This window comes from Macrobrachium nipponense, chromosome 26 (assembly GCF_015104395.2).
Source record: "Macrobrachium nipponense isolate FS-2020 chromosome 26, ASM1510439v2, whole genome shotgun sequence".
Classification (NCBI taxonomy): domain Eukaryota; kingdom Metazoa; phylum Arthropoda; class Malacostraca; order Decapoda; family Palaemonidae; genus Macrobrachium; species Macrobrachium nipponense.
Window position 1 is genome coordinate 39,395,053 of NC_087215.1, and position 27,049 is coordinate 39,422,101.

The following is a 27,049-nucleotide window of genomic DNA, read 5'->3' on the forward strand; positions in this document are numbered from 1 at the left end:
AAATCAACCAAAACAAAACCTTCATCCTCTGAAAGTGATGCCTTAAAATTTTTCCTCTGAAAAATTTCAAGGCAAAAATTGGAGGGCATCTTTGAGGTTGGAGGATCTTTGATACCAGGAAATATGGTATTTGAATATTGTAACTGACCATTAAATGAGAGAATTGAACTTCAGCTCTTAAACAGGATTTGAACTTGAGTCTTAAGAGTTCTCAGGACAAAGTTTTGACTGTTCAGTTCTCTCATTTGTCAGTAACAATACATATACATATGCAGTGTCAAAATAAGAGATTAGATGAAACCCCACCTGGTGGTCATAATGAGCTGCAACATGAAGTGGAGTAACACCATTCTTTCCCTGGGCATCCACAGGTGCATCTTTCTGTAACAAGAGTCTTGCAACTTTCATGTTACCATACTTAGCAGCCAGATGTAATGGAGTGAAACCCTTCTTTGTTGTTGATGTAAGAGAAGCCCCATGTTCTAAGAGTACACTTGCAACTTCTTCTTGTCCTTCCTTTGCAGCAATATGCAAGGCTGTATAGTGATCCTTAGTTGTGGCATCCACTGCTGCACCATGTTGTAGTAAAAGAACTACAATATCACTGTTCCCCAAACGAGATGCAATATGGAGGGCTGTTTGCTGCTCCTGAAAATTTTGAAAATTGCAAATATGAACATGAAAATTTTGAATACTGTATATCCTATAACTAATACTCCTAAAGGAAATTTAAGCATCTTTTCTACAAAAATTTTTTTACTTTAAAGAGAGAATAGATCTTTCAACTTACTCTAGCTCTGGCATCCACTTGTGCACCATTCCTGAGCAAAATACGAATAATATCCGTCTGGTTTGCTCTTGCAGCAAGGTGGAGTGGAGTTTCTCCTCGGACAGTTGGAACATCAGCAGAGGCTCCATGCTGAATCAGGTATATGACAATATTCATGCAACCCATGAATGAGGCGACATGAAGGGGAGTCAAACCAGACTGTGGGATGAAAGAGGAAATATTAATGATATCCAATAGTTTTAAGGTACAGTAGTCCTTTCTAAAAATTACACAAAGTCAAATGTGGAAAAAATTTTGTAATAAATTTCAAATAAAAAATACAAGTCTCAAGTGAATGAATATCTAAAAAATTTTTCAGACTGTTTACAGCAGAGCACAATAACGGAATTACCTACTTCATTACCCCGACAATTATCATCTATTATACTAAAATAAGACAATGAAATGAACTACGTAGTATACTATATGTAAACATTCTCTTACCTCTGTGGTTGCCTCGATGCTAGCACCATGCTTGAGGAGTAACTCTACCACTTTGATTCTGTTCTTCTTACAAGCAATGTGCAATGGAGTAAAACCATTAAGAGCTCGAGAGTTCGGATCAGCTTTACGATCCAACAGCAGCTTTGCAACTCGAACATGACCGCAGTGAGCTGCATGGGGATAAAATAATCAATATTAATTCTCAAACTCTACAAATACTTTATGCAGTAAACATGGCCTCTGGCAATGAGAATTAAGGAGATTTTGAAAAGATGCTACAACAAAATGCTAAAATTCAGGATTAGAGTGCAGTGATTGGAAAATGCACTGAAGTCTCACAGACTGAGATGATACAGGCATGTAATGAGTACTTCCTATTACTTAGTTTTAAAAGACCAATGAGCCACATTTTTAGTGTGACAGCTATTCCCCAAAGGATTTGTTTTTAACAAATCAGACTAGTAGAAGATTTAGAAGTAGCAAGATACAACGAAAGAAGGCACAGGACTGGTTGGTGACCTGGAACTGATGGGAATTCAGACAGAAAGGTTAGAAGACAGAAAAGAGTAAAGATAACTCATTTCATGTCTAACCTCTTAAGAGAGGAATGCTGGCATAAACAGTATTAATAATGATGATTCTCAAATATAACATGGAGGAACAAAAGGTGTGTAAAAAGTGATCACAACATTTACACAGCTTACCTGCAACGTGAAGCGCAGTAAGGTAGTCAACAGTCACATCATCGACAGGAGCCTTATGGTACAGAAGGATGCGAGCAGCATCAACATGATCACCTTGTGAGGCCATGTGAAGAGGAGCTAACCCATTCTGAGTGACAGGATTGATAATTTAGTGTGAAAACATTACATGATACAAATTTTGCTAGTACGTAGTACTACATATAAATTTTAAATTATGCAATCTTTCAATCCCTAACAATTTTTAGTACATTATAAAAGTACAAAAAAGCAAAATTTTGTGAATTACCTAGGTAGAACAGCATATTAAACAAGCACATACCTTAGTTTTACTAGTGATTGGTGCACCCTTTTCTAACAACATATCAACAACAGTTTCATGACCTGATCTCGCAGCACAGTGAAGAGGTGTAAGGCCATCTCGTGTCTTGGCCTCATAGTTTGCCCCTTTGTCTATTAACAATGATACCATATTTCCTTTGCCCCATTTTGAAGCCACATGTAGAGGGGTAATTTGGTGCTGTAAAAATAAAATTATTACTTTTAGCACCAGCTACAAGAATATACCACACAAAGATAAATGTTAGTTCAGTACACTCTTCTGGCTACTTTAAAAATGAAAAATATGATGCAAACATTAGAATAATTTTCATTTTTTGGCACAATTACAATTGTATAAAATGCTAATCTCCAATGTTATCTCACTAGATAATGATGACTACTTGATGATGGAGATTCAATTAAATAATTTGTCATGAAATAAAAGGCAAAGGTATACATATTCATTATTTTCACAGGCTTTTCATAGAAAAATGTCCCATACTTAGACACTCACAGGAAAACTGCATACATACTACAAGATAAAATTGCAGGTGTCTAATCAATCAAACTTACAATAAGAACTACTATTACATGCACTTCAATTGTTAAAATAAAACAAAACAAACCTTAGCAATGTAGTTTACATCTGCTCCACGCTGAATGAGGAGATTAGCAATATTTTCATTACCATAATGAGCAGCAATGTGAAGTGGTGTGAAACCTGATTTGGATGTGACATCTGGATTGTGGTCTGTGTGAAGGAGGAGTGCTGCAGCTTTGGTATCATCTTTTTTAGCAGCAATGTGGAGGGCTGGAAGGCGCACCTTACCTCTGGTATCATTTTCAAGCAGAACTGCCACCACTTTATCATGTCCCTGCTGAAGGGCGACTGCCAGGGGAGTGAACCCATCCTGGAGCAAAGAGAAAATAAAGAAGTGAAGACAATCATCACTAGATAATAAAAAATGTAATAAAAAATTTAAAAAGTGTTTGGAAGACCTAACACTAATTAGCTACATTTCGGTAGTGATAATAATGTACCACAAATTTTTATTAATACTGACTCTCTCTCTTTTCATAAATCACAATTGATGAATCTTTTCATAGAAAAGGGATTTTGACGTAGGAAAAATCTATTTCTGGGCGAGGTGAAACAAGCAACACAGAATGCAGATTCTTTATGTATCATATAACTTGACAATTTAGCTTAATTTTGCTAAATGTTACAAATCTTACATAAAAATGTGACTTTCTCTGCCATTGCAAAAAAAAACCGGATCTTGTATCCTGTCTGTATCACTTGTAAAGTGAAGTCATACCACAATCATACAAGGAGAGTTATATAAAACTTTACGTGTGAACACTTCCACTGAATGAAAGCCTTAATATTTATTCAAAAGAAATCAACAGTAGTTATTCAGAGGTCTACCTTTCCAATTTACAAATGCCTTTCAAAATACTGAATTGTGGTATATTATGTTACTATAGTGGATTCACATTAACTGTACATCCGATGTCTAGGCCAGTCCCTTACGACGCTCCTGATTGGCTGTTGATAAGCCAATCACAGGGCTGGAAACTCTCAGTCTCTCGAGAGAGTTCACATAGGCTGGATGTATGTTCCAAATCTCCTGAAGGATACTTTTGAAAGATGTACCCCTTAGGAGAGGTGGAACGTACACCCCGCCTATGTGAACTCTCAAGAGAGACTGAGAGCTTCCAGCCCTGTGATTGATTGGCTTATCAACAGCCAATCAGGAGTGTCATAAGGGCTGGCCTAAACATCGGATGCATGGTTGATGTGAATCTACTATAGTATACATAATAGATAATTTGATAATTTCAATCCTACAATTTACAAAGACCACGATGAAAAAATTAACAATCCAATCATGGATTGATTAGTACTTTTAAAACAGGGGAACAATATATAACATGTGGCCTTACCTCAGTAGCTAGACTTTGATTTGCGTTATTTGCCAAAAGGAATCGCACAACATTATCATGATTTTCTTGTGCTGCCATATACAATGGAGTGAAGCCATTCTGTGACTGAATGTTCACGAGTGCCTGATGCTGCACCAACACTTTGACTATCTCCTCCTGTCCAGCTGTTGAAAGAAAATAAAGACTCCAATAGAGCAACTGTCTTGAGTTTCATGGCTGTAAAAGAGTACATAATCATAAGAAACTCCTTACTACGTATACACATGGAGTGCACTACTGACACTATAAGTATATCAAGTGATAAATGGTAGTTTTCGTGACTGAGGGATATACTACTTGGCTACCCAGTCACTTGCTATCATTTTAAATGAAGGCACATATACGCGCCAGAAAATGTTGATAAAGGCTTCTCTAAAAGGGCATTTGTACACATCCATCAAAGATAGGCAGAAATCCTTCCTACTTATAAATAAACTTGTTGCGCAGCCTGGCTCTTGTTACAATAGCCGCACAATCAATCAAGTACCAAAACGCATCATGAGATAGGGGTAAAAAAGATTTAAGTAACTTGCATTTATCTCCATTCTTTACAGAACCTGACCAATGAAACAACTTACGCACATATTAAATGGAATCTTCTATTACTTTTTCATAAATATATTTTTCTTATGTCTAGTACATAAAACAAGAATTTTTATTGTAAATGAAATAATGTGAATACTGTCATTAACATAAATGTCCGCAATGAACTGCATATAAATAAAAAAACATTACAGTAATACCTTGACATATGAGCGCTCAACATACGAGTATTCCGAGTTACGAGCCAGCCTCCGAGCAAAAGTTTGCATTGAGATACGAGCACGCTTACAGATACTAACACTAGATGGCCGAGCACTTGGGAGCGCTCTAAGCCCTGATTCACTCGTTCAGGTCACATGGTATTCGACTTCCATACACATCTCCCGAGGATCTTCCTTGTTGTGTTTGTGTTATGTACATGATTTTCACTGTATTTGTGAACATTCTTTGTAATAAGTGATGGGTCCTAAGAAAGCGAGTTGTAAGGTTGGCAGTGAGAAGAAAAAACGCATGATGACGATGGAGATTAAGCATGAAATTATCAAGAAACATGAGCGTGGTGTCCGCATGAGTGAGTTGGCACGTAATTACGAGCGGAGTACACACCGCTGTTAGCCGCTATCGTCTGTCTCGAAGGTAAGAACTCATAATAAAACCACATTTTATTTCATAACATAGTAATAATTTATTATATCACTTTGATTTGGGTGCTTTTAGAGGGCTGGAACAGATTAAATTTTTGTCAGTTATTTTATGTGGGAAAAATTTAATTGAGATACGAGCAAATTGACTTAGGAGCTTGGTCCAGGAACAAATTATACTCGTATCTCAAGGTATTACTATGATCTAAAATTCTTTTTAACATTTCGAATGACTGCTGATTAAGACCAATTCTCTAAAGACGAAAAATACAAACCTAATCCTTTAATTAATTTGACATATAATTGAAGACACTTAAAATGGACAAAACATTGACTCGCATTCCTTGTATGTATACAGAAAACATGACCTTATCCTTATTGTTAATACTCGAAATAGAGAAACATTCAATTTGAAGTACTACTATCGAGTATTAACTCACAATTCTTAGTCAAGTGTTACACATGAAGCAACATTCCTTGAACCATGAATTCAATAAAGTTGCATAATTATACATTACTCACTGCAACTAATCATAAATGCATTCAAAGAAGTAATCTAAGTTACAGCCAAGCAAAATCACATGCCTAGTGCCAAACCTAATCAGGCACAATGACAGATAAAAGGAAGATATTACAAACAGACTGCGTAAAAGGTATCAGTCAATCTTACACACGATAAGATAGAGGATTTGGGGATCATGACGTAATATCCTCCAAAGATAAAAGTGAATATGGCTGCACAGAAAAAAAAAATCCCAGAAAGGATAACAGTACGTAACCAAAGGAAGGGCACGTTTAAGACATGCTTTATTATGTATCTACCTTGAAAAATATGGATTATGGGAAATGACTTGTACATTACAAATAATGCAGTAAACAATTCCATTTAGTGGCTGTTCCATAACGAAGACTCTGTCCTATACGAGGGTTACAAATCCGAACAACATGGTGTACACAACAGAAAAGGTAGAGATGTGGCGATACCAAAAATTTTGGCCAATACAGATACTTTTCACTACACTCTTTCTGGATATTTCCGTTACCTTTATCTATCAGATATCTACTGTTTTGTTGTGCAGATAGTTATCAACAATGTGGTATTGTTACTATACGAATTATAAACATTTGCACAGTTAGTGTTTGGAGGTTTAAAAGTTGTTATCACTATCAAATAGAAAATAACCAATTTTAAGTAAAGAATACGCATCCTTAAATTCACTGCTAATCGAGTTACTACTAAATTACATAGTTGGACATATACTATATATATATATATATATATTATATATATATATATATATATATAATATATAATATATATATATATATATGATATATATATATATATATATATTGTATATATATATAGATATATATATATACTATTATATATATATATATACCGTATATATATATATGTATATATATACGTATATATAGTATATATAAAGTACTATATGGTACCTTCCTATTAGTGCAAAACTATAGCCACTGTAATTATAATAGATTCTGCCATTCCTTATTTCATCAGCTTTCTTATGACTGAATTTTTATATTATTGAATTTTCTGAAGTTAACTTCAAAAGTATCGGCCCTTTTTTTTCCCGATACCGAGTAACGATACCTAAACAATGAGCCGATAACACCAATACCGATACTCTGGCACATCTCGAATGTATATAAATACTACTTACCAAGGGAGGCAATGTGGAGAGCGGTGTTACCCTTCTTGGTGGCAGCATCGACACTGGCGCCCCGCTGCAGCAGTTCTGTGACAACATGAACATGTCCCTCTTTACTGGCCAAGTGGAGGGCATTCAGACCATTCTGGGGATGGTAATAACAACAGGAACACATTAACCAACGTTTCTCAGCAACACAGCCTACTGAATAAAAATGAAGAGGCAGCGCTATGTTGCAATTCATAAAATGTCTCATAATATATAAATGGCCTCTAATGACATAATTATCATGACATAGCATCTCGCACGACAAAGATTTATACACAACTAAAAGTCTGCAATGAATTCAAGCATGCAATTATAATATGACATAACAAAGCCCATGCCATGTATGTATCATCAAATATGACTTATTAAAAAATTAAGTTTCTATTACACACCACCTGCTTCCAATGCTATCAATGCAAATACAGTAATATGGCAAAATCATCTCGCTATTTATGACTTCCATATCAAAACTTGCATAAGGATGTACGTATGAAACAAGTATCCAATGACACTATTTTCTTTCATTTTCACTTCAGTTTAACCTGGTATACATGTATATATTGGTGTTTCACAAACAGCAGTAATCAGTCCATAGCACAAGGTTAAGGCTTCTCAAAGATGGGAATCAAAAGAGCAATGACCAGATGAACAAAATCAAAATGAAGCAGCTGACACAAGAGATGAAACAAACTCCGACCAGGTCCCTGGTTCTCAACCCAACAAAAAAAGGTATGAATCGTGAGCGGTGGAACTGTTTACTTTTTCCTTTTCAGCAGTTGAAAAAATGCCTGGACCCTAAATGAATCAGTCTTTTATGCACCAACATCAGTCCACACACTATTTGATTATTCAAATTCTGGAAAATGTGGACTTCAGATCTAAATGACTTTTTTGAGGAACAAAAAAACAGATCATTAATGAAATGGTAAAGCACCTAAATCACGAAGTAAATCATGGTTTTTCAATACATGTTTATAAACTGAAATTGAAGCTGATGACTATTCAGATGCCTGCAGTGAATACAAATGACACACCTAAATATATTATATGATGCACTGAGACATCATTTCTTACATTCACCTATAGGATTTCTTTGGAGGTCAAGAAATCGAGAGCATTAATTTCGCACAATCAGCAAAAATCTATTTTTCTACATTCTTCCACAATGCATATTATGTGCAACAAATTATCCCTGTCCCTACTGAACACGACAATTGATCGATCAAGATTTCCATCAATGAATGCAGAATATCCCGCCATCTGTGTCCTCGGTTCAGTATGGTCTATTTATCGCATGTTTTCCAGAACACAACTAATGGCGTTAAGTCCCAGGTCAGCTTAATTGATGTTTAGTGAAATACTACAGAACTGTGCTTCAAAGGTAATCAATCAGTTTAATTGTGAACTAAAATTGTCACTCAAAAGGAGGTGCTGTACATGTTAATTTTTCAAAAAAAACAAAAAAAGTGATCCCATTCACAATTTACTATTTTATATTCCTAGAATCAATCTATCTCTCACAAACACTTAAGAATTCCTTCTTCCATAGGGGACACAACACCACAGTTGAGATATGAAAGTTCTGACCCAGAGAAGGCAGAGGAAAACTGAGCGTGTTGGGTGAAAACCAAACTGGACAGGAATCTTCTCAAAAATCATATTACGATGTCTTTTATAGTACTATCAGAAAGCAGCCAATTAGAACACAGTGCAACTATATATACACACTCCAAGCTTAGTGTCTCAATAGGAGGAGGGAGCATACACCGGCAAAACCTGAAGGCAAATAAAGCCAGACTAAACTGGACTACAAGACTATAAAAAATCTTTATTCACTGACTGTGATCCATGGCATTATAGTACACATATCAAGATGTGAAAAATCTATAATGAACGACAATACAAGAAATGCCACGAACCTTAACCCTATATGGAAAACATACTAAATTTCCACTATATCCCTTTAAGTGAATCTCCCGAAATATAAATTTCTTATATGAAGACTTCTGTGAAACATTCAACCCTAATACAAACAAGAAAACAGGCGCCAAAGTTTCCTCAGTGCAATCGAGTTTTCTGTACAGTGAATAATGCTGTTGGAAACTCTCAGCCACGGCCCATAAAACTCTCAGCCACAACCCATGCAACTCCCAGACACAGACCAGTGGTGGCCTGTTTTGTTGGCAGCTATAGCAAGGCGTGATCCAACCTCCAGCTTACTCGGGCAGCGTGCAAGGTTTTCCACTGACTCATTCTTTACTTAACGTAAAGTGGTTGTCATAATTAATACTCCTAATTAGTACCTCTCACATTAACGACAAGGATCAAATAAAGACACAAATTAGACACGTTTGTATATTCTCAGTTATAAGTGGAAACACAAAATAATCGAATAGAAATACAGCCTCTCAATTCAGTACATCAAGTAAATTAAAACATGCTAAATAAAATCTGTGGACAGAGAGCCGTTGTTGTTTCACCAACGAAAATGAAAAAAAAATACCATATAATTTATTAGAAATAATTTTTCTGTACTGTTTAATGTGCACATTATTCATTTTTTTACATTTTCATTCTAATACACAAATCATAAATATCCCATTCAGAAATTCCTGTAGCTTTACCTCAGACCTTTTTAGATCTTTCCTACCCACCCTTAAAAACAACAACAACAACAAAGTAGTCTGTAGGTTTACTCCCCGAGTAAGCGAAAATACTACTGAGGCTAGAGGGCTGAAATTTATATATTTGATGATTGGAGGGTGGATGATCAACATACCAATTTGTAGCCCTCTAGCCTCAGTAGTTTTTAAGATCTGAGGGCGGTCAGAGGGCTGACAGCAAAAGTGCAGACGGACAGACAAACACCCATCTCTATAGTTTTGTTCTATAGAAAACTAAAACCATCTATCTTGCATACTAAACATTTTAGTTTTTCATGGAAAAAACAAACAGTATAACTGATTCGAAAATCTTCGGATTCATGCCTCACTGGGATTCCCTACAACTCGTCATAGGAGGGAGAGAGAGAGAGAGAGAGAGAGAGAGAGAGAGAGAGAGAGAGAGAGAGAGAGAGAGAGAGAGAGAGAGAGAGAGAGAGAGAGAGAGAGAGAGAGAGAGTCTTCAGCTTTAAAAGCCAAGCGACTACACCCCGATGACTTGTGTCATAAATTTACTACTAAACTCGAAAAGAGTTGATCATGACAATCCAGATCAGAGCCTATAAGAGCCGGAAGCTGTGGACGAACAGGAAAAACAGTGTACACAAAAACGACAACGGTGTACATAACTTCGTTCTGGAGGTGGGAGTCAAGAAAATGAACAAATATTCTCTTTCTACATCTAAAGCTGAAATACAGGTCGCTCCTATTTCCAAGCCGCGAAATTAAATTTTCGTTAACTCAAAATTAAGTTAAAAATGTAACATACAAACGGAGAAAATCCCAATGAACCATAGAGATATCAATACAGTGTACTAAGAGAAAAATGCGATTTTTTTTTTTTTTTTAAGTGGCGAGTAAAACAAAGCTGATGTTATTAAAACAAACAAGCGTAAAAAAAATTCACACATCTGAGACTAACACAACCATGGAGTAAAAGTTCAAAGTCTAAGGTCTAGAAAGCTGGCAACTTTCATATCATCAATATTTCGGTCTTAGAAATAATACAGTCTATTTAAACGTCAAAGAAATCTCTTCAATTCCGCATCTATTTTCGTTGCTCTCCAGCTTAATAAATTGTAATTGTCATTCTCGAGGAAGCAAACCTTTGTTCATGTTGATGGCTACACAGCGAGTCGAGTTTTACGGGTTCGACAGAACTTCACTCTTTTCATGATGAAGTATGAGGTCATTTATACAAACTTAAGTTTAAATATGTGCCGTGTCATAAATAGATATTATGTAATATCCGCAATGCTTACCAGATACAGAAAAATTCCGCATTTAATGACAAATCAACGGAGAAAGTTTTCTGTCAAAATTAACAGGAAAAATAAAAATAAAATTTAAAAAAATAAATACAAAGGTATAGAGACGGACGGAGACACACACATACAGAGAGAGAGAGAGAGAGAGAGAGAGAGAGAGAGAGAGAGAGAGATTTGAGCACCAAATAGTAAAGGAGCAGCATGCTTCTCAAGTATGAAATAAATTCGTAACACACAAATAAAAAAAAGTTACTTCTTTCCAGTTGCCACCGCCCCGCGTTAACAAACCTGTCCTGGTACACACACACACACACACACACACACACACACACAGGGGGGGGGGGGGGGGGGGGGGGTTTAACTGCCAAGCATCCTTTGGAATTTCCCCTCACTCGCACTGACTCTGCATTAGACATCGACGCCTGACAAACAGTTCTTGATGCATCTTTCCTTTCCTTTTACGTTCACAAAGAAATTCTCTTAAAAGCTCCATCTAACCCTAAGTAATATTGTAATAGAGAAATAACGTTTTCTTTATTTATACATAAAAGATGTGGTAAAGGAGAGTCCAATCAATACTTTTCCAGATGAAAGATGACTAAAAAGCGCCAGAACAGAACACACGGAAATTCCATCAGCAAGAGTCACATAAGGCGATTAAAGCCGATAAAATGAGTGTGATAAAAAAAGCAGCCGCAGAACAGCACATTGCAATACTCCACTGCAAACTTGGAGGCAAAATGTCCAAGAGTGAAGAAGCCTGAGGAGGTTCCAATGACTGCTTTACCTTGGAGCGAACGATGCCATTTGAAATTCCGCTAGAAGTTTCACTAGCGTTATTATGGATTTTTTTTGTTTACTAAAGTGCCTATAGAGAGGGAAAATGTCTTAATTCAATTACGCTAAATCATGTTCAAACAAAGCCTGAAAATACTGGGCCTTTATAGACACCCTGTACAACTATTGAAATGGGGAGACGATCAATAGCTATCAGTTGCAGTTCTCATTTCAATGCAGATATCAAACCACAAATATTGTTTAATATCCAAATCACTATATCTCTGGAATAATCTTCCATCACAGAGGAATTATAATTGTTAAGTACTTCTTCACCGGCAGGATTCGAACCGTTTCCTGGTTGAGACAACGATGGACAGTGACTTTGACCACTGTGCCATCAAGGTGTAAGGTGATATCGATCTTGCTGTACATACGCTCGTCGAATTCTGTCTCTGTACTTAGAATCTATATCAACCATCTCTAGCTAATCTTGAATGTGTTTCCTTTTACACACACGTGACTTGGGTGCAAGTTATTCCCAAGCTATAAAAAACTGTATATCATACGATATTTATGGTTTGATATTTGTGTGTGTGTGTACGTGTATGTAAGTATGTATATATATATATATATATATATATTTAGTGTTATATTTACATACACTTGCCTAATTGGCACACAGCACAATCTTGATGTAACAAACTTGATGCAACGAACAACAATTCATCAATGAAGGTTTTATTCGTTCATATTCAGCGGACTACGATTATTAATAATGGGAAGGTCTGCCAATTGAATAAGATATCTGAGGTAAGAGTATATGGCGTTACTACTTCAAAAAGGCACGCCCATTCCAAGGATGGTCAGCAAGCAAACACTTTCGTCATGGCAGATATCATGAGAACATAGCTCTTTAAAGAAAACAATGAATCGAAATATGAAAAGGACGTAAGACATGACACTCAGAATGACTGATAATCGAAATGTGTAACGTTTATCAGTTAAAAACGTCCCTTGGATTAAAGCTCGAGTTTGTGACGGCGCAGGCAACCCCATCATGAGATGCTAGCATTAAGAACGAACAGTATATGACCTTTAAGATACATATCCTATGATCTCAGTAACAAAGGCGCAATGTAGAAGAAAGCTCTCTCTCTCTCTCTCTCTCTCTCTCTCTCTCTCTCTCTCTCTCTCTCTCTCTCTCTCTCTCTCTCATAAACGAAGCAAAGCGCGCGCGCGCGTGTACACACATTAATATTTCCATTATAGGAAAAAAAGAGCCTAACAGACAAAAATGAATAGAAGTCTCTTATGTCCTCAACAAACTTATGAACTTTCTCCGTTGAAAATGAATACAACCATCAATTTCACACAACATTTAAATAGTGACTGAAAAAGACTCGCGTAGTACTTAGTATAACAAATAACTTGATGTCAAAGCAGCTTTTATCAGACTCTTAGACACAGCGAATGAAAATACTTACAGCGTTACAAGTATTGATGTCTGTGTTTGTCTTCAGGAACTCTAGCACCTTCTCTAAGTTGCCCGCACGCGCCGCCCTCAGGAAGCTGGCGCTACCGTCGCTCTGTAAAGGGAGAGAAAAAACAAAACAATCTGTTAGTCTCTAGTTGTGGTGATGAATGGCAGTGAAAACACAGTTTAAACACACAAATTCACCACAGCATGAGGGATGAACCCCACAAAGATGCAGAACACTTACTCACATACTGTTACGTGACTGAAAGATTGTGACTCATAACAAGTAGTATGATAACTGACATTGATAAAGAAAGTGTTAACTCAAAACATGAATACAACGAAAATCACTAAAACCATTATTTATGTGTTTGCTGAGGTTCAAACTAACTCCAAGATTACTTGTAAACTCACTCAAGTGATGTCAACAAACTTTATTTTTGTGCGGTGCGCAATTAAACACCAAAATGCGCTACAGACGTTACGTTAAGCCGAGAAAAAGTAGCAATGCGGAACTAGAAAGAAAAAAGTAAAAAAATGCTAATATTACACTGGAGAGAAATAAGCATGAGTCTCGTTATCTTGTAAAGCAAGAGAACATCAGGAGGGAGGGGCGTCATATCATCAAGCTGAGCGAAAAGCTACAAAGAATTAATTTCACAAAACGAAAAGTTGCGAAAGCTGATTCATCTGGAGTCCCCAAAAGCACATCCGGAATTTCATGCTCAACTGAATCATCAACTCAATTCGACTTCTCATCTTCCACTCTGGAATCGGGTGAATGTATGAGAAATACAAATGAAAACGTGAAAAGTGCACCTGCAAACCAAACCACAGTTTTCTCACAATCATAATAACAACCAATCACGCTGGTTCCCCCTCCCTCACTCAGCTGCCAAAAATGGTAAGGCAAAACATTTAGGTCTTCCTCCGTTCGCGCCATTTTCAGCCATTACCTCACCGGGAAGGCAACACCCACCCCACTTAGATGCATTTTCCCTCTTATCATTCAGTCCGTCCGTAGTAAAAGGTCGATGCGTTACGTCATCAGCACAGGACCTTAAGATTAGACCTCCAGTTGCCATCAGAACTTTTTTTTTCTTTTCTTTAACACCCGCCAACACACATCCACCGAACGCACATCACACCAAGCCACTCCTCTTCACAAATTTCACAGCTCTGAATGTTCAGCTTTCACGCCACACGATAAGATTCAGGTGTCGAGAGTCAGAAGCAACGTTTGCCGAAGCAACGATATCTTCCAATTCTCAATGCACCTGCAGCAGCCACCGTGAACACAACACGCCCCTTCCTCAGATCCGGACATACGTTTCAAGTTCCAATGAAGGCGACGGAATCGCAAGGCCTTCTTACTTTCGAGCAAACATCCAAGTAAGGGGAATCGACGGACATGAAAACCTGGCAGAACCGGTTCAGGTTTCCGTAGGAGATATCCCGAGAACGATTCTCCATCATTCCGCAGTGTCTGGTCTCGCGGACCCCTCTGATAGTGGGAGGAGAGGAGGAGGAGGAGGAGGAGGAGGAGGAGGGGGCGGCGGCGGAGGCGGCGAGATGGTATAGGTGGGGCGCTTGACTGAAGCAGTGTGTGTGTGTGTGTGTGTGGTGGGAGGTGGGAGGGGTTGTCGGGGAAACTATCCAGCTATTCTGTTCCCTCTCCTACAAGAACGGCAGACTGAAGCGGGAGGCGGTTAACTATCTGGAAACAGGAGGCAAATGCTTCGGCTGTTTTTCTCTCTCCCACCCAAATCCATACCAAACGCGTCTGCACATAATCCTGTTAGGGTGCTCCTCTAATAGGATGGGATTAAGATCTCACCGAGTAAAAGTACTGGTGGCCGTAGCGTTTATTTTCTAAATAAGTTTGTCTGTGGGTATTACCGCAGTGTCTCGGTCTCAGGTCACACACGGGGTCGATATACCAGAGAGAATAAAATCAGTCGCGACAGCGTTGTTGTGCGTGAGGTTAATGCTCCCAAACCTCACACGACGACACGCACGTTAAAACCAAAACCCCACCCACTGGCACCACAAGGCTCTGATGCATTGTACATAGGTACAAAGGCTGCAATGAATTGTCTTTTCTCGAAAATGCCTCCTCTTGGTCCTGGGTGACTGATGCCTACGACGACAACGCCTAACATATCTATAAGTCATTCAAACTTCCGTACACACTGATCCCCGCTCCATAAAGAAAAGGTCACCTGCCTGAGTAGGAATGGAATCTCTGGTTACGTCTGTGTCAGACGCTTTCGTTGTTGCTCAGCTGGGCTCTAAAAAGAATTCTGCCTGCATGAAAGGACTGTCTGCCGACAATCCTTTGATATCTGTGTCACGACTAGAAATCTTGAAGCACAGTTCAAACCCGAAATTCCCTAAGCAAGCTTGAGCAGCGAACATGTCGAACATTTTCTTCTTCCATATAGAACGCAGATAAAAAATGAATGGCCGCCAGATCCATGAGTATGAAGAATACGCAAAGATTTAGGTGACGCATAGCCCAGATACTGTATAAATCTTTGAGCTTTGGTGCTGTAAATACTACACACACACACTGGAAAATCGCCTCTTACTTGGAGGACTCTGGTACACGAGTGTTGCCGGATCTGAGTGAAAAATGCTGCAAGAATGATGAGAATCATCGAATACATGTAATTCAAACCAGCAAGGAAAGCCAAGAGAATTTCACAGTGCTACAATCCACTTCCTTCCAGTTGTTTCCGAAAAATATCGAAATTCATGATAGAAGACGCAAGATTCAAGAGTGAAAAGGCACATATAATGTTTCAAGTGCTGAAAATACAGAATGAAGGCCTCCATCTGCATAGTCATTTCTAAATTATGATAAAATCATAACAATTAAATGTCGGGAAATATGATTCTGTATTGTGAGTTTTATATACAATTGTACGGATATAGGGCGTCGAGTATATGTCATTATGAATTGAATATTGTTAATGGAAGAGAAACATAGCGGATTCATAAATAGCTACACATTTCCGGCGCCAACACCGACACAGAATTAAACAAATCAATCAATCATGATGACGTAGATCTTCCAGTTGGACTTATAAATTCAGGGCCACTCGATAGGTCTGTGCATATGTATGCTCATTATAGCCCGGGATATCATCAACAATCACTGCATTTGTAGTATACGAAAATATACAAAATACACACCTAGAAAGGACGTGAGAAATGCCAATAAACTCATTGTTTATAATGAATGACTCCCAAACAACAGTGCTTGTATATGTGAACCCTACGAAATTCGTCATGATCTCCCAAACAAATAAAATTTCTGAAAAGAAAGCTTTTCATGATGGCGTCAACCGGTGCGGGTGAGGTGTGAGTTGGCCGCAGCTGCACCAAGTTTGTTTGTTTTTGTTTGTATGGTGCTTTTACGTTGCAGGGAACCAGTGGTTATTCAGCATCGGGACCAACGGCTTTACGTGACTTCCGAACCACGTCGAGAGTGAACTTCTATCACCAGAAATACACATCTCTCACTCCTCAATGGAATGGCCGAGAATCGAACCCGCGACCACCGAGGTGGAACGCAAACACCATATCAACCACGCCACTGAGGCGCTTAGCTGCAGCAAGTGAAATCCACTGCAACCTCTGTGTTAGAACTCAAACCTTCCAATATTTGGATTCAACATTTTGATTTCATTCAGGTCTACCCCGAGATCGCGTGTGCACTTTCACATGATCAAAAGGTATGATCATATCCGCCGAAACAATAACTTACTTTTACAGGAAAAGCAGGAGTCTCAATGTTCAGTCGCAAAAAATCAAGAAACGACTCATCTGAGACAATGACTTCGGCTAGGCAGAAGATGCAAGTGAGAAGAAATTCATCAGCATCACTCAATTCAAACACTTTCTGAGTAACGAGCATTTTCAGACGTGCCCAGACTTCCGATTCATCCCTGGGGAGCACTCCTTTAAATTCGTTTCCATGAGGACTGTTGCAATGCAATTCTTGCAGGGTAGCGTGGTAAGGGTAGCAAGACGGAAAGGAGTCAACATTCTGTCTTTAGAAATTATTGACATGACAATGCGCGCCGAGACTTCCACACCCTCTCTCTCTCTCAGGGTGTGAAGCACATTCCCTCCTCTTTAAGGCTGACCTTGATCACAACCTTTAACCTCCAGCCTCCGAAGGGCACTATTCAACGCAGTCCAACAGTATTGACATTCTTCTGTCGATGCCACATGGAGTAGTGAAGCTTCGTAGCCTTTGCCTATTTCAGCCGGGGAGAGTTCAGTTCAGTGCCAGTGACCGATTTCCACACCCCAATAAAAACACCCAAAGACAACTAAGGTCTCTTCTCTCTCTCTCTCTCTCTCTCTCTCTCTCTCTCTCTCTCTCTCTCTTCCAGTGCGTTCAAAGATCCCGATAGAAACAAAAATGTATAAATATTACAGTATAATGGGTTCAATTATCCTAACAAGCTCATTTACGAGACAAATTAAAAGGAAAACATAAAGGAACAATCACAGTTTGCTTTCTTAAATTCTCAATGATGAAAATAACCAAAAACTAATAAGTTCTTAAAAAAAATCCTTTACCCATACACCATAACAACAATGTTAATTAGTCATACGCAATATTTTTACTCGTGGGTGTCAAAACTATTAGTCCAAGAAAATTATAATGAACATACGGCGAGAGAGGTGGACGAAGATTGGCCATTGACACAATGCTTTATTTGACAGCTTCCATCGGAATCTCTCTAGTTCTCAATACAATGGCTAGTGAAATGTTAATTTCACTCTCGCCGTCTCAAGAAAAGCTTCCTTCAGTTTCATCACATATTCTTTCTAACCAGAATGTCACAGGATGCATATTTTTTCACGACCCGGTAGAACACCTGAACATTTATATCGTACAAATGATAATTTAAAATTGATACATTGCACTCACATTGCCAATATACTTTTAAGATGAATCGGTGGAATTTCTCAACTGTTGAGAGAGAGAGAGAGAGAGAGAGAGAGAGAGAGAGAGAGAGAGAGAGAGAGAGATTATTTTTGTTCACCTGGAATCTCGCCTCGCCAACCCTTGTTTCGTCTAACAACCGAGAGCCTTCAGAAAATGAAGTTTGTACATGAAAGTAACTCTATACACAGATGAAACTTCTTCCCAACTAATTAGATTGTGCGACAAATATGGAAACTGAATTCCGTTTCTAATAATGTCAAAGGGTTGTCAAGGCTTCACGAGGGAGTAGGGTACTGGCAAACCAGAAAAGCTTTTTTGTTACACAGCGAAGCCTCCTGGACGGGATAGAAAGAGAGAGAGAGAGAGAGATAATTAATTTCTCTGTTATTTTTACTTTTCATTTCGTCTTGTTATAAAGAAGAAAGATCTAAGAATACTAGAGCAGCAGCAGCAGCAGCTCCAGGTGTCACATCCATCCTTCTGGAAGCTGGCCTTCATAAGCCCAAGAAACAACAAGGTCTCCTCTTGGGGAAAGCAGCGCCCTCGGCGTCTCGTGAGGTGTGACGATGCTGCTACTATAGTATACCTACATCAAGAGAGCAGCAGCAAGTACGGCAGCAGTAACAGTCGTAGCGACAGTAGCGGGTGCAGTTCTATATGCCTTCTATATGTGCTACTACTGCAAATATGAAAAAAAGGAGAGAAAAAAAAAAACGTGGAAAATGAGGTGAGGAGGCTAAGTGTGAGAGGCAAAATCACCTAAGAAAAGGTGTGTTTTAAAAAGTGATACTTTTCTGATTTAACTTCTCTTAGATAATTATTGTGTGAGTGTGTGAGATATCGAAGGGGTCCTTGCGTGACTACAACAACAACAACAAAAACCAACGGCACCAACAACATCTAGAACCAGCTCTTCTCGCTTCTCATCGTCTCGAAGACTCCTCCTCCTCCTCCTCCCCCTCCCCCTCCTCCCACTCTCACTCTCTACCTCAGCCTCTCTCGCCTTCCCATTCCAGTGACCAGCAGCAGCGTCATCGTCATCGTCTTCAACAATGGACTCGTCATTAACTTGGGACGATGAGGTGCGAGCGTAGCGTCGGTACATCATGGGAGGAGTGGTGGTGTTGGGGATGCGGGTGGAGATGATGGTGATGATGGTGATGACTGCGGTGGAGAATTGCACGGGTCACATGCACCGAAAGCAACAACGACAACAGCGGTTGGGGTCTCCTATGGGTAGAGGGCAGAAAAAAAAGAGGGGGCAAACCTCAGTTAATGAGAGAGAGAGAGAGAAGAGAGAGAGAGCGGAGAGAGAGAGAGATAGAGAGCAGAGAGAGTAGAGAGAGAGAGAGAGGTACAAGGATTAGGATGTCTCAAAGACTTGTTAGTCCATCCGAGGAGACATCGTGTGCTCACTATCTGTAGGAGCAGGTTTTACTGTTCATTCAGTGTCCTAATGATTTTTTGTCTAGCTTTCTTTTAAACTCTTCCACAATGTTGCTGTTTACAACTTCTGGTGGCAGTTTATTCTTGTATGTGAAGAAGTTCCCGCAATGAGAGAGAGAGAGAGAGAGAGAGAGAGAGAGAGAGAGAGAGAGAGAGAGAGAGAGAAAGGAAAAAGATGAGAAAAAGAGCGACAGTGAGTGTGAGGGGAAGGTTGGAAAGAGTGAGGAAGTCTGCGAGTGATCGCACCCACTCATGCACTGCTCTCTCTCTCTCTCTCTCTCTCTCTCTCTCTCTCTCTCTCTCTCTCTCTCTCTCTTTATCGATGGCCAGCCTGCAACACCACCTCGGCCAACCTACTGCTGGTGTTCCCGAGAGGCTACTGACCTACATGACACAGTTGGTCCAAACTTCAAAAAGGGAAACAAAATCTTATACAGAATGATTGGGGTTCTGCTCCCACGAAAGAGGGAATGTCTTCTCTCCCTCCTTCATTCCATCTCATGCCCAACCATCACCCAAAGTTCTGGGGATACCTGTCATTACAATTCCACCTCCCCCCTCCCCCACCCCCAAAGCTCAGAGGCAAGCTATATATGTCTGAATTTTCTGTGACTTTCAGATTCAAAATTTGTGACTTGGGCAAACATAACAAAAGTCCTAAAAAATTCTCAGTTTCTTTTGCCCTACAAAAGATATAATGATTGAATAATCATTAGCAGGTCCATTGTTACCAACATTTTCAACTTCATAATCAACTTTACTTGTATTGATGATGATTGCAGAAAGAGTAGAAGTGAAACAAGGAAATAAAGAAATCACACACACACACAAGAGCTAGAATTCTGGATTCCAACCGCGACTCCAAATCTTTCAAAAGTTGTGGGCACCGCCGATGGTATCGATTGGACCCTAAGGGGTCCGAACACAATGTCGGATAACGATCACTATTGTTACAAAAATGATCCACGAAATGAAACTTAAAAAAAAAATAATACTGGAGATGATAAAGATGATAATGGCTCACATTTATCAACATTGACGAGTACTGCCCAGCGGAAAACGTAGCAGCAGCTATAAAAAGTTGAAGCGAAGCAGCCATAATAATATGCGCATACGAAAGAATTAATAAGTCCAATGTATCAAGAGACGAACAGTGTCCTATTATTTGCGGGGAAAAAAGAATTCAAAATGACGCCCGCGAAAGTTGGCGGGATTTGTATACGCAAGTAAACAAATAAACTTGAAGTTGACATTAAAAAAAAAAACGTTCGACATAACCTGGAGTCGACCAATCTGATGAGAAAAGCCCAGATAAGTGGGAGTGACATTCCCGACATGATTTCATAAATTCCTCCTCTATCGGTAAACCTTTTGAAGAGAGCTCTAACTATCATTCATTTTCGTCTTGTTCTTATTATCCTCTTCAGCTGACGGCACGCGCACGCGCGCGCACACACACACGTGAAATCTTGGTCCTACACTAAAAATAACGTTGTGGCAGACCTTCAACAAATAATCAGCATAGAAAAATCAAATATTTGGAGAGAGAAATACGACAGATATAAACCTCTGCAAATATATATGCAATTTTACTACTAATTTTAATGGCTTTCAACATAGACATCTTTCATAATATATAGATTAAATTTTGATGAAGGTTTCGAATTTATTTGTACTTATTTCGAACAATAGCTACATAGTATTACTAAGCAACGTTATTTCCATAATTCCCCAACTAAGTTGCTGCGTCCCTTACGTTTTTTTTTTTTTTTTTTTTTTTTTTTTTTTACCAATTAACAGGTCGTTGCAGCTTTCTTTCAATATACAACAGTAACACAATCAGTAAAATTCTACTTCACGTTAGTTTTCAAACCCAAGCAAGTACATAAGCTCCTTGGCGGAGGTACTACAATAGACGAAATCTAGTATCTAGGATCATCTTCGGATAGAGACAAATTTTTAATGTTATTTATGCTTTGAGGCATTTATTCCCATTCAAACTAATTATATTCACGGGGAGTCCTGTGACAGACACCTATACTGGTACGAGTTCCTGTTATATACAGTATGATTTGAAATTCAGGGTATTGCGAGGAAAGCAGAGACCACTCCCTCCCTCCCTCTCGCCTGCCAGACCTCTGTCAAATAGATACTCCGAGACTCACGAAAGCTTGGGAGGAGCTTATTGTGTGGCGCCAGGCTAATCTATTAATAATCAAAACAGATATGTGAATTAATAATGAAGCAAAATATTCAACAACATTTACTTTCTCCCGCGCAGCGAATGAAAAAAAAAAAAAAAAAAAAAAAAAAAAATATATATATATATATATATATATATATATATATATATATATATATATAGATATAATAAAGTATTAACTGCTCCTTTAAACTTGAAATATAAACTAAGTAGGGCCGACATTTCAAGAGAACTGAATTTACTGACTAAAATCGTCTAGTTTCGCGAAGCAATACCACGCACGATGAGTCATGGGGGTCATGGGGGGGCATGCATAGGCTACCTCATTTACTATACATAGTTTCTACACCCCGACCAATCTCTCTCCCTCCCCCCTTCCTCAGTGAGGAGTTCCAGCATTCCAGAAGCCCTGCATGGCGTTTTAACTCGCACGGACCTGCCTGCATTCCTCCAGTCTCACACTTTCCTTCCCTACAGGAGCACATCGTTATACAAATCTTCCCCAGATGGTCCCCTTCCTGTGAAAGCAGCAGAGGTGTGCTGGACCTCTCGCTCTCACCCTTAAGAACAGAATGAACTTTATACTAGTCAATGCATTCCCCAAAACAAGACCGATTTTATAATAAACAACTATAAAGTAAGAGTTAGTCGATCAGGTTTCTTCAGAGCACTAGAATCCCGATGAGCCGAAATAACGGAGCCACTTTCAGGGGGAAAATTATAACCAAGTCGTGCGTCTGCACCAATAAAATCAATGGCCTCCTTTTTACAGTAAGCGCTCGACGCCTTCATAAATCTGCGTTGCCCCCCCCACCCCCCCCCCCGCCTCTTTTTGTCATTTACTTTTGTTTCACAACATTTTTGTACTTAAACGCTCTAAACGAATGGAGACAGTGCGGAGGTTTATTAAAAATCAGGACATCTCGGGAACATTCCAAAACTAACGAGCGCAGTTCCTTTTCACTGCTGTTTCCTGAAATCGACCTTCCTCTCAAGAATCTTGCAGCTTTATTTAAGGACATTGAACAACATCTCAGACAAATTTATCTTGATCAATATCTCAACAGCGCCTTGCCTTCCATTTCAGTTCTTTAAGTGTTCAAGCTTCCATCATACTACAGTCGTCCCTTCCTTCATTACTGAAAGTTTCTCCAGTTCCCTATGCTGAAGGTGGCAGTTTCCATACTGTCATTCTCTCCCTCCGTTCGATCCTCTGAAACACTTGCTCCCAGGCCCTGGAGCCAGTCCCATTACAGTTTTCTTTCCGGAGCGTAGCCAATCGATAGGGGAGACTAAATCAAATTAGTCCCCTTCCCTTTAGGCTGACTCGTTACGCGTATTTTGACCCCCCGAGAGAGACTAACCAACATTCGATCGATTATTCACGCCATTTCCGTCCTTCTTCCGTCCGTCTCTCCAACTCCGCTTTCACCTTCAAACAAGAAGGATTCCTGCATTCAGCCGATCTCCACTAGTGAATGAATGAATGCTCTAGCATTCTCAAACATGCACACTTTTCAAAAGCGCTTCTAATATGAGCCTACTCAGAGATATCCGAGGTATGGATATGGCTTCGTATAATCACCTCCTCCATAACAGCAGCATTCACAGAGCAAAACCAAGTAACGTTTCAACTCTGGAACACCTTATCTAACAACGAAATATTATGAAATATAAGCGAACAAGAGTAAGAATCAATGCTAAGCATCACATTCCAATGAAGTTTAGTTGGATAAATGACCCCTCATGAACATGACTACGGAACCAAAACGTATTTCTGCAACAAATTTTTCATCCTTTTACTGTAGAGGAAAAACAAAGCTGTATAATTATACGGTCTATGAAAATTTAGATGACCACAGTCTAAATAGATTCGACGGATTAGTCTCTCTCTCTCTCTCTCTCTCTCTCTCTCTCTCTCTCTCTCTCTCTCTCTCTCTCTCAGCTGTACGTACCTGAAGAGAAGTGGCGTTGGTGCTAGGGTGAAGAGGATGGGCATTGCATACACACGAGAAAGCCACCCACACCCACCACTCGAGTATGACGTCAGCGGAGTCATACCATGCTACAATGCATCGCAAAGTTTATTGACCGATACAATGATATAATTCTGTATCGATCAATCGGAGAGCCATCCCTCTCCTCATTTCTCTCATTTCCAGTTGCCAATCCATTTCTAATCTCGTTTTATTGCTGCCTGTACATTGGGGTTCCGGAAGCAAGGCATATGCTGCTGACGGACAAACAGTCGGCTACTATAGCGACGAATACCGCAGAAGTTGTCTGTCAGTGACTATTACAATTCATACAGAAGGTAAAATACTTTAAGCCAACGTCAATCGAGGAAAAGTCAACCATCACTAACTTCCTGATATCGGTAGGAACAACGTTGACTCAATATCGAAGAGAACTAAGGGCTCCTTTGGGTAACACACACACCCGTCTGTTTAAATGAGTGCGAAGCAAAGGAAAGAGGAGGACAAACAATAATTAAAACCACTGAAGTCATAGGCTAGACAGAGCACAGAGCCTTCCGGAACATAATTTATTCAAAGACCCTCCAGATACGTGTCACTCAGTAACTCGCTGTTCTTTATTTTTGGTAACTTAATTCAATGGTCACTATTTGGGACGCGACTCAGTTCGTATCACCACAAGGATATGGATGAAACGAGATACATCATGGATACGGATAACTAAATGCGTGCCAGTGCTGCACTGTGAGAGAACATCTCACGTATATCATAATAATAATAACCATATACCGTAGTACATGTACTGCCCGAGTAAGTTTAACTACATATTCCAACCCTCTCTCTCTCTCTCTCTCTCTCTCTCTCTCTCTCTCTCTCTCTCTCTCTCTCTCTCTCAAGAAAAATATATACTAATACGCTACGATAGGAACGCACTCAGAAAAAAAAACCGTTGAAAACGAGAAAACTAATTATGAAAACTAATGAAGCAACAACAACGGGTCAAACTTAAACAAGGCCAAGCTAATACTTGTAACTTTTCACAACTAGCTGAAAGGGACCAACGGTTTCATTCCATTCTTTTGAATATAAACAAAGTACTTTAACACTCACTCACTTCATCTTCCCTATTGTTTTCAATATAATGCGTACTCAAAACGAAAGTGACCAAAAAACCTAAAGAAAACTACTCGTCATTTGCCAACGTTCGCGAAAAGCGTTTTCCTGACCCAGTTGCAGCGCACTACAGAACGCACCCTCAATTTGGAGGCCTATATTCCCTTCGCCCATCTGGCATCCCCTGGAGACACGGGTCCCCACCATTAACGCTTTCCAATTACTTTTCCCCTTCTTGAACCTTAACGAGCTAAAGGCACACTGTCACACTGAACGACCAGCAAATTGGGAAGCCATCCTTATGAAAGCCTCCAATCATCCTTTATGTTTCCAATGACGCAGAAGCTGAATGGACGACCCTCCCTCGCAAAGATGATGCCCCGACTCGCAGGTCAGCAGACACAGCCAGTGATATGACCCCGATTCATACGAATCTCGTCATTGTTGTTAGTGTGTGACGACAGGGGTTGATACAAGCAAGGAAGTTAAAAGCAATTCATATCACGATATATATATGATATATTTATAACCACAACGAAATAACAGACTTGGTCAATCGAACCACGTAGGACAAACAGTACGCATGCATACATACATACATATATACATACATACATACATACAAATATATATGTGTTAAAAAGAACATTTATAAGGGCTAAATTAACTAGACAACATTTGCAACTAAATACTAAGATCGAAATTATGATAATCCTCCTACCCGTTCAGTATTTACAAAGGGGGCTACATTAACAGATGGCTTCTTCCCTCAGGACTTAACAACACAATGAATGGTAAGGAACTTGAAAAATCAATAAGGACTGATACTTATTAACATAAACGACCGCATCTGGGACAACGACTGATTATAATCATGTAGTCTGTTTTGACACGTGATCCAAGATTTATTCAGTAAGCATGCGACAGTGAAAAAATACACACACACACACACACACACACACACACACACACACACACACACACATATATATATATATATATAATATATATATATATATATATATTATATATATATATATAGTGTGTGTGTGTGTGTGTCTATTATATGCGTGTGTGTATGTGTGTATTATATACGTGTCCACACACGTGAGGGTTCCTTTTTATATGGAAACACGTAACGGTAGTAAATTACTAAGGGCTACTTGACAGTCTCAGTAAAGGTTGTTCATGGCGGAACTTTAACTGACAAAGATCAACTGATGGCTGAAGGATTGGAGAGGAAGAGCAGTGTGAGTTTGGACGAGAAAAAAGCCTAAAACATAAAAATAGGCTGCATGTGGCTACATGAAATGGAGCGGCGGTGAGGATGTAGGATATAGAAGATTGTGTCGCTACGGGCAATTAAACGCTGAAATGATGGAGAGCTGTGATAACATGTATGGTGCAAAGGTTGACACATCGTATCTTGAGAGATACCTACTAGGGCATTTGGAAAATGTGCAAGATGATTGGTTGGCGGAAAGAGAAGATTATGCTTGACGGTAAAATCTGTGTATAATCTGTATATATATATATATATATATATATATATATATATATATATATATATATATAGTATATATATATATAGATATATATATATATAAAAACTGAATCAAGATGATACGGGACTTGATGAATATATAAATAAAGACAAAATCCACGAAGGAAAGAAAGAAGTCGAAAGGCCTTGCAGAACTCTATCGTTTCTTTTTCCTTCGTGGATATTATCTTTATATATATATATATATATATATATATATATATATATATTATATATATATACACTATATATATATATATATATATATATATATATATATATATATATATATATAATGAGTAATCTTTTAAAAAAATTCACCCTTAGTCCTATTTTCTTTATTTCTTGAAGAAACGGGTTTCCGATTTCAATCGAGAGAAAGAAATCCCGATATAAAAAAAAAATCTCCCCTCCTCCAC

General features: G+C 38.9%; 1 protein-coding gene across 40 annotated transcripts in view; it reads right to left on the reverse strand.

Annotated features, from left to right (window-relative positions):
* The window catches only part of LOC135200192 (ankyrin-2-like), a 702,328-nt gene that overhangs the window by 288,213 nt on the left and 387,066 nt on the right, over positions 1-27,049 (reverse strand). For all 40 annotated transcript variants that reach the window (XM_064228610.1, XM_064228609.1, XM_064228607.1 and 37 more), the window contains 9 exons: positions 13,388-13,489; positions 7,160-7,292; positions 4,243-4,406; positions 2,922-3,206; positions 2,297-2,494; positions 1,978-2,104; positions 1,274-1,443; positions 791-988; positions 307-648 (listed from right to left, as the gene is read on the reverse strand). In XM_064228610.1, coding sequence (XP_064084680.1) covers positions 307-648; positions 791-988; positions 1,274-1,443; positions 1,978-2,104; positions 2,297-2,494; positions 2,922-3,206; positions 4,243-4,406; positions 7,160-7,292; positions 13,388-13,489 — 1,719 coding nt within the window. The remainder of the gene's footprint in view (positions 1-306; positions 649-790; positions 989-1,273; positions 1,444-1,977; positions 2,105-2,296; positions 2,495-2,921; positions 3,207-4,242; positions 4,407-7,159; positions 7,293-13,387; positions 13,490-27,049) is intronic.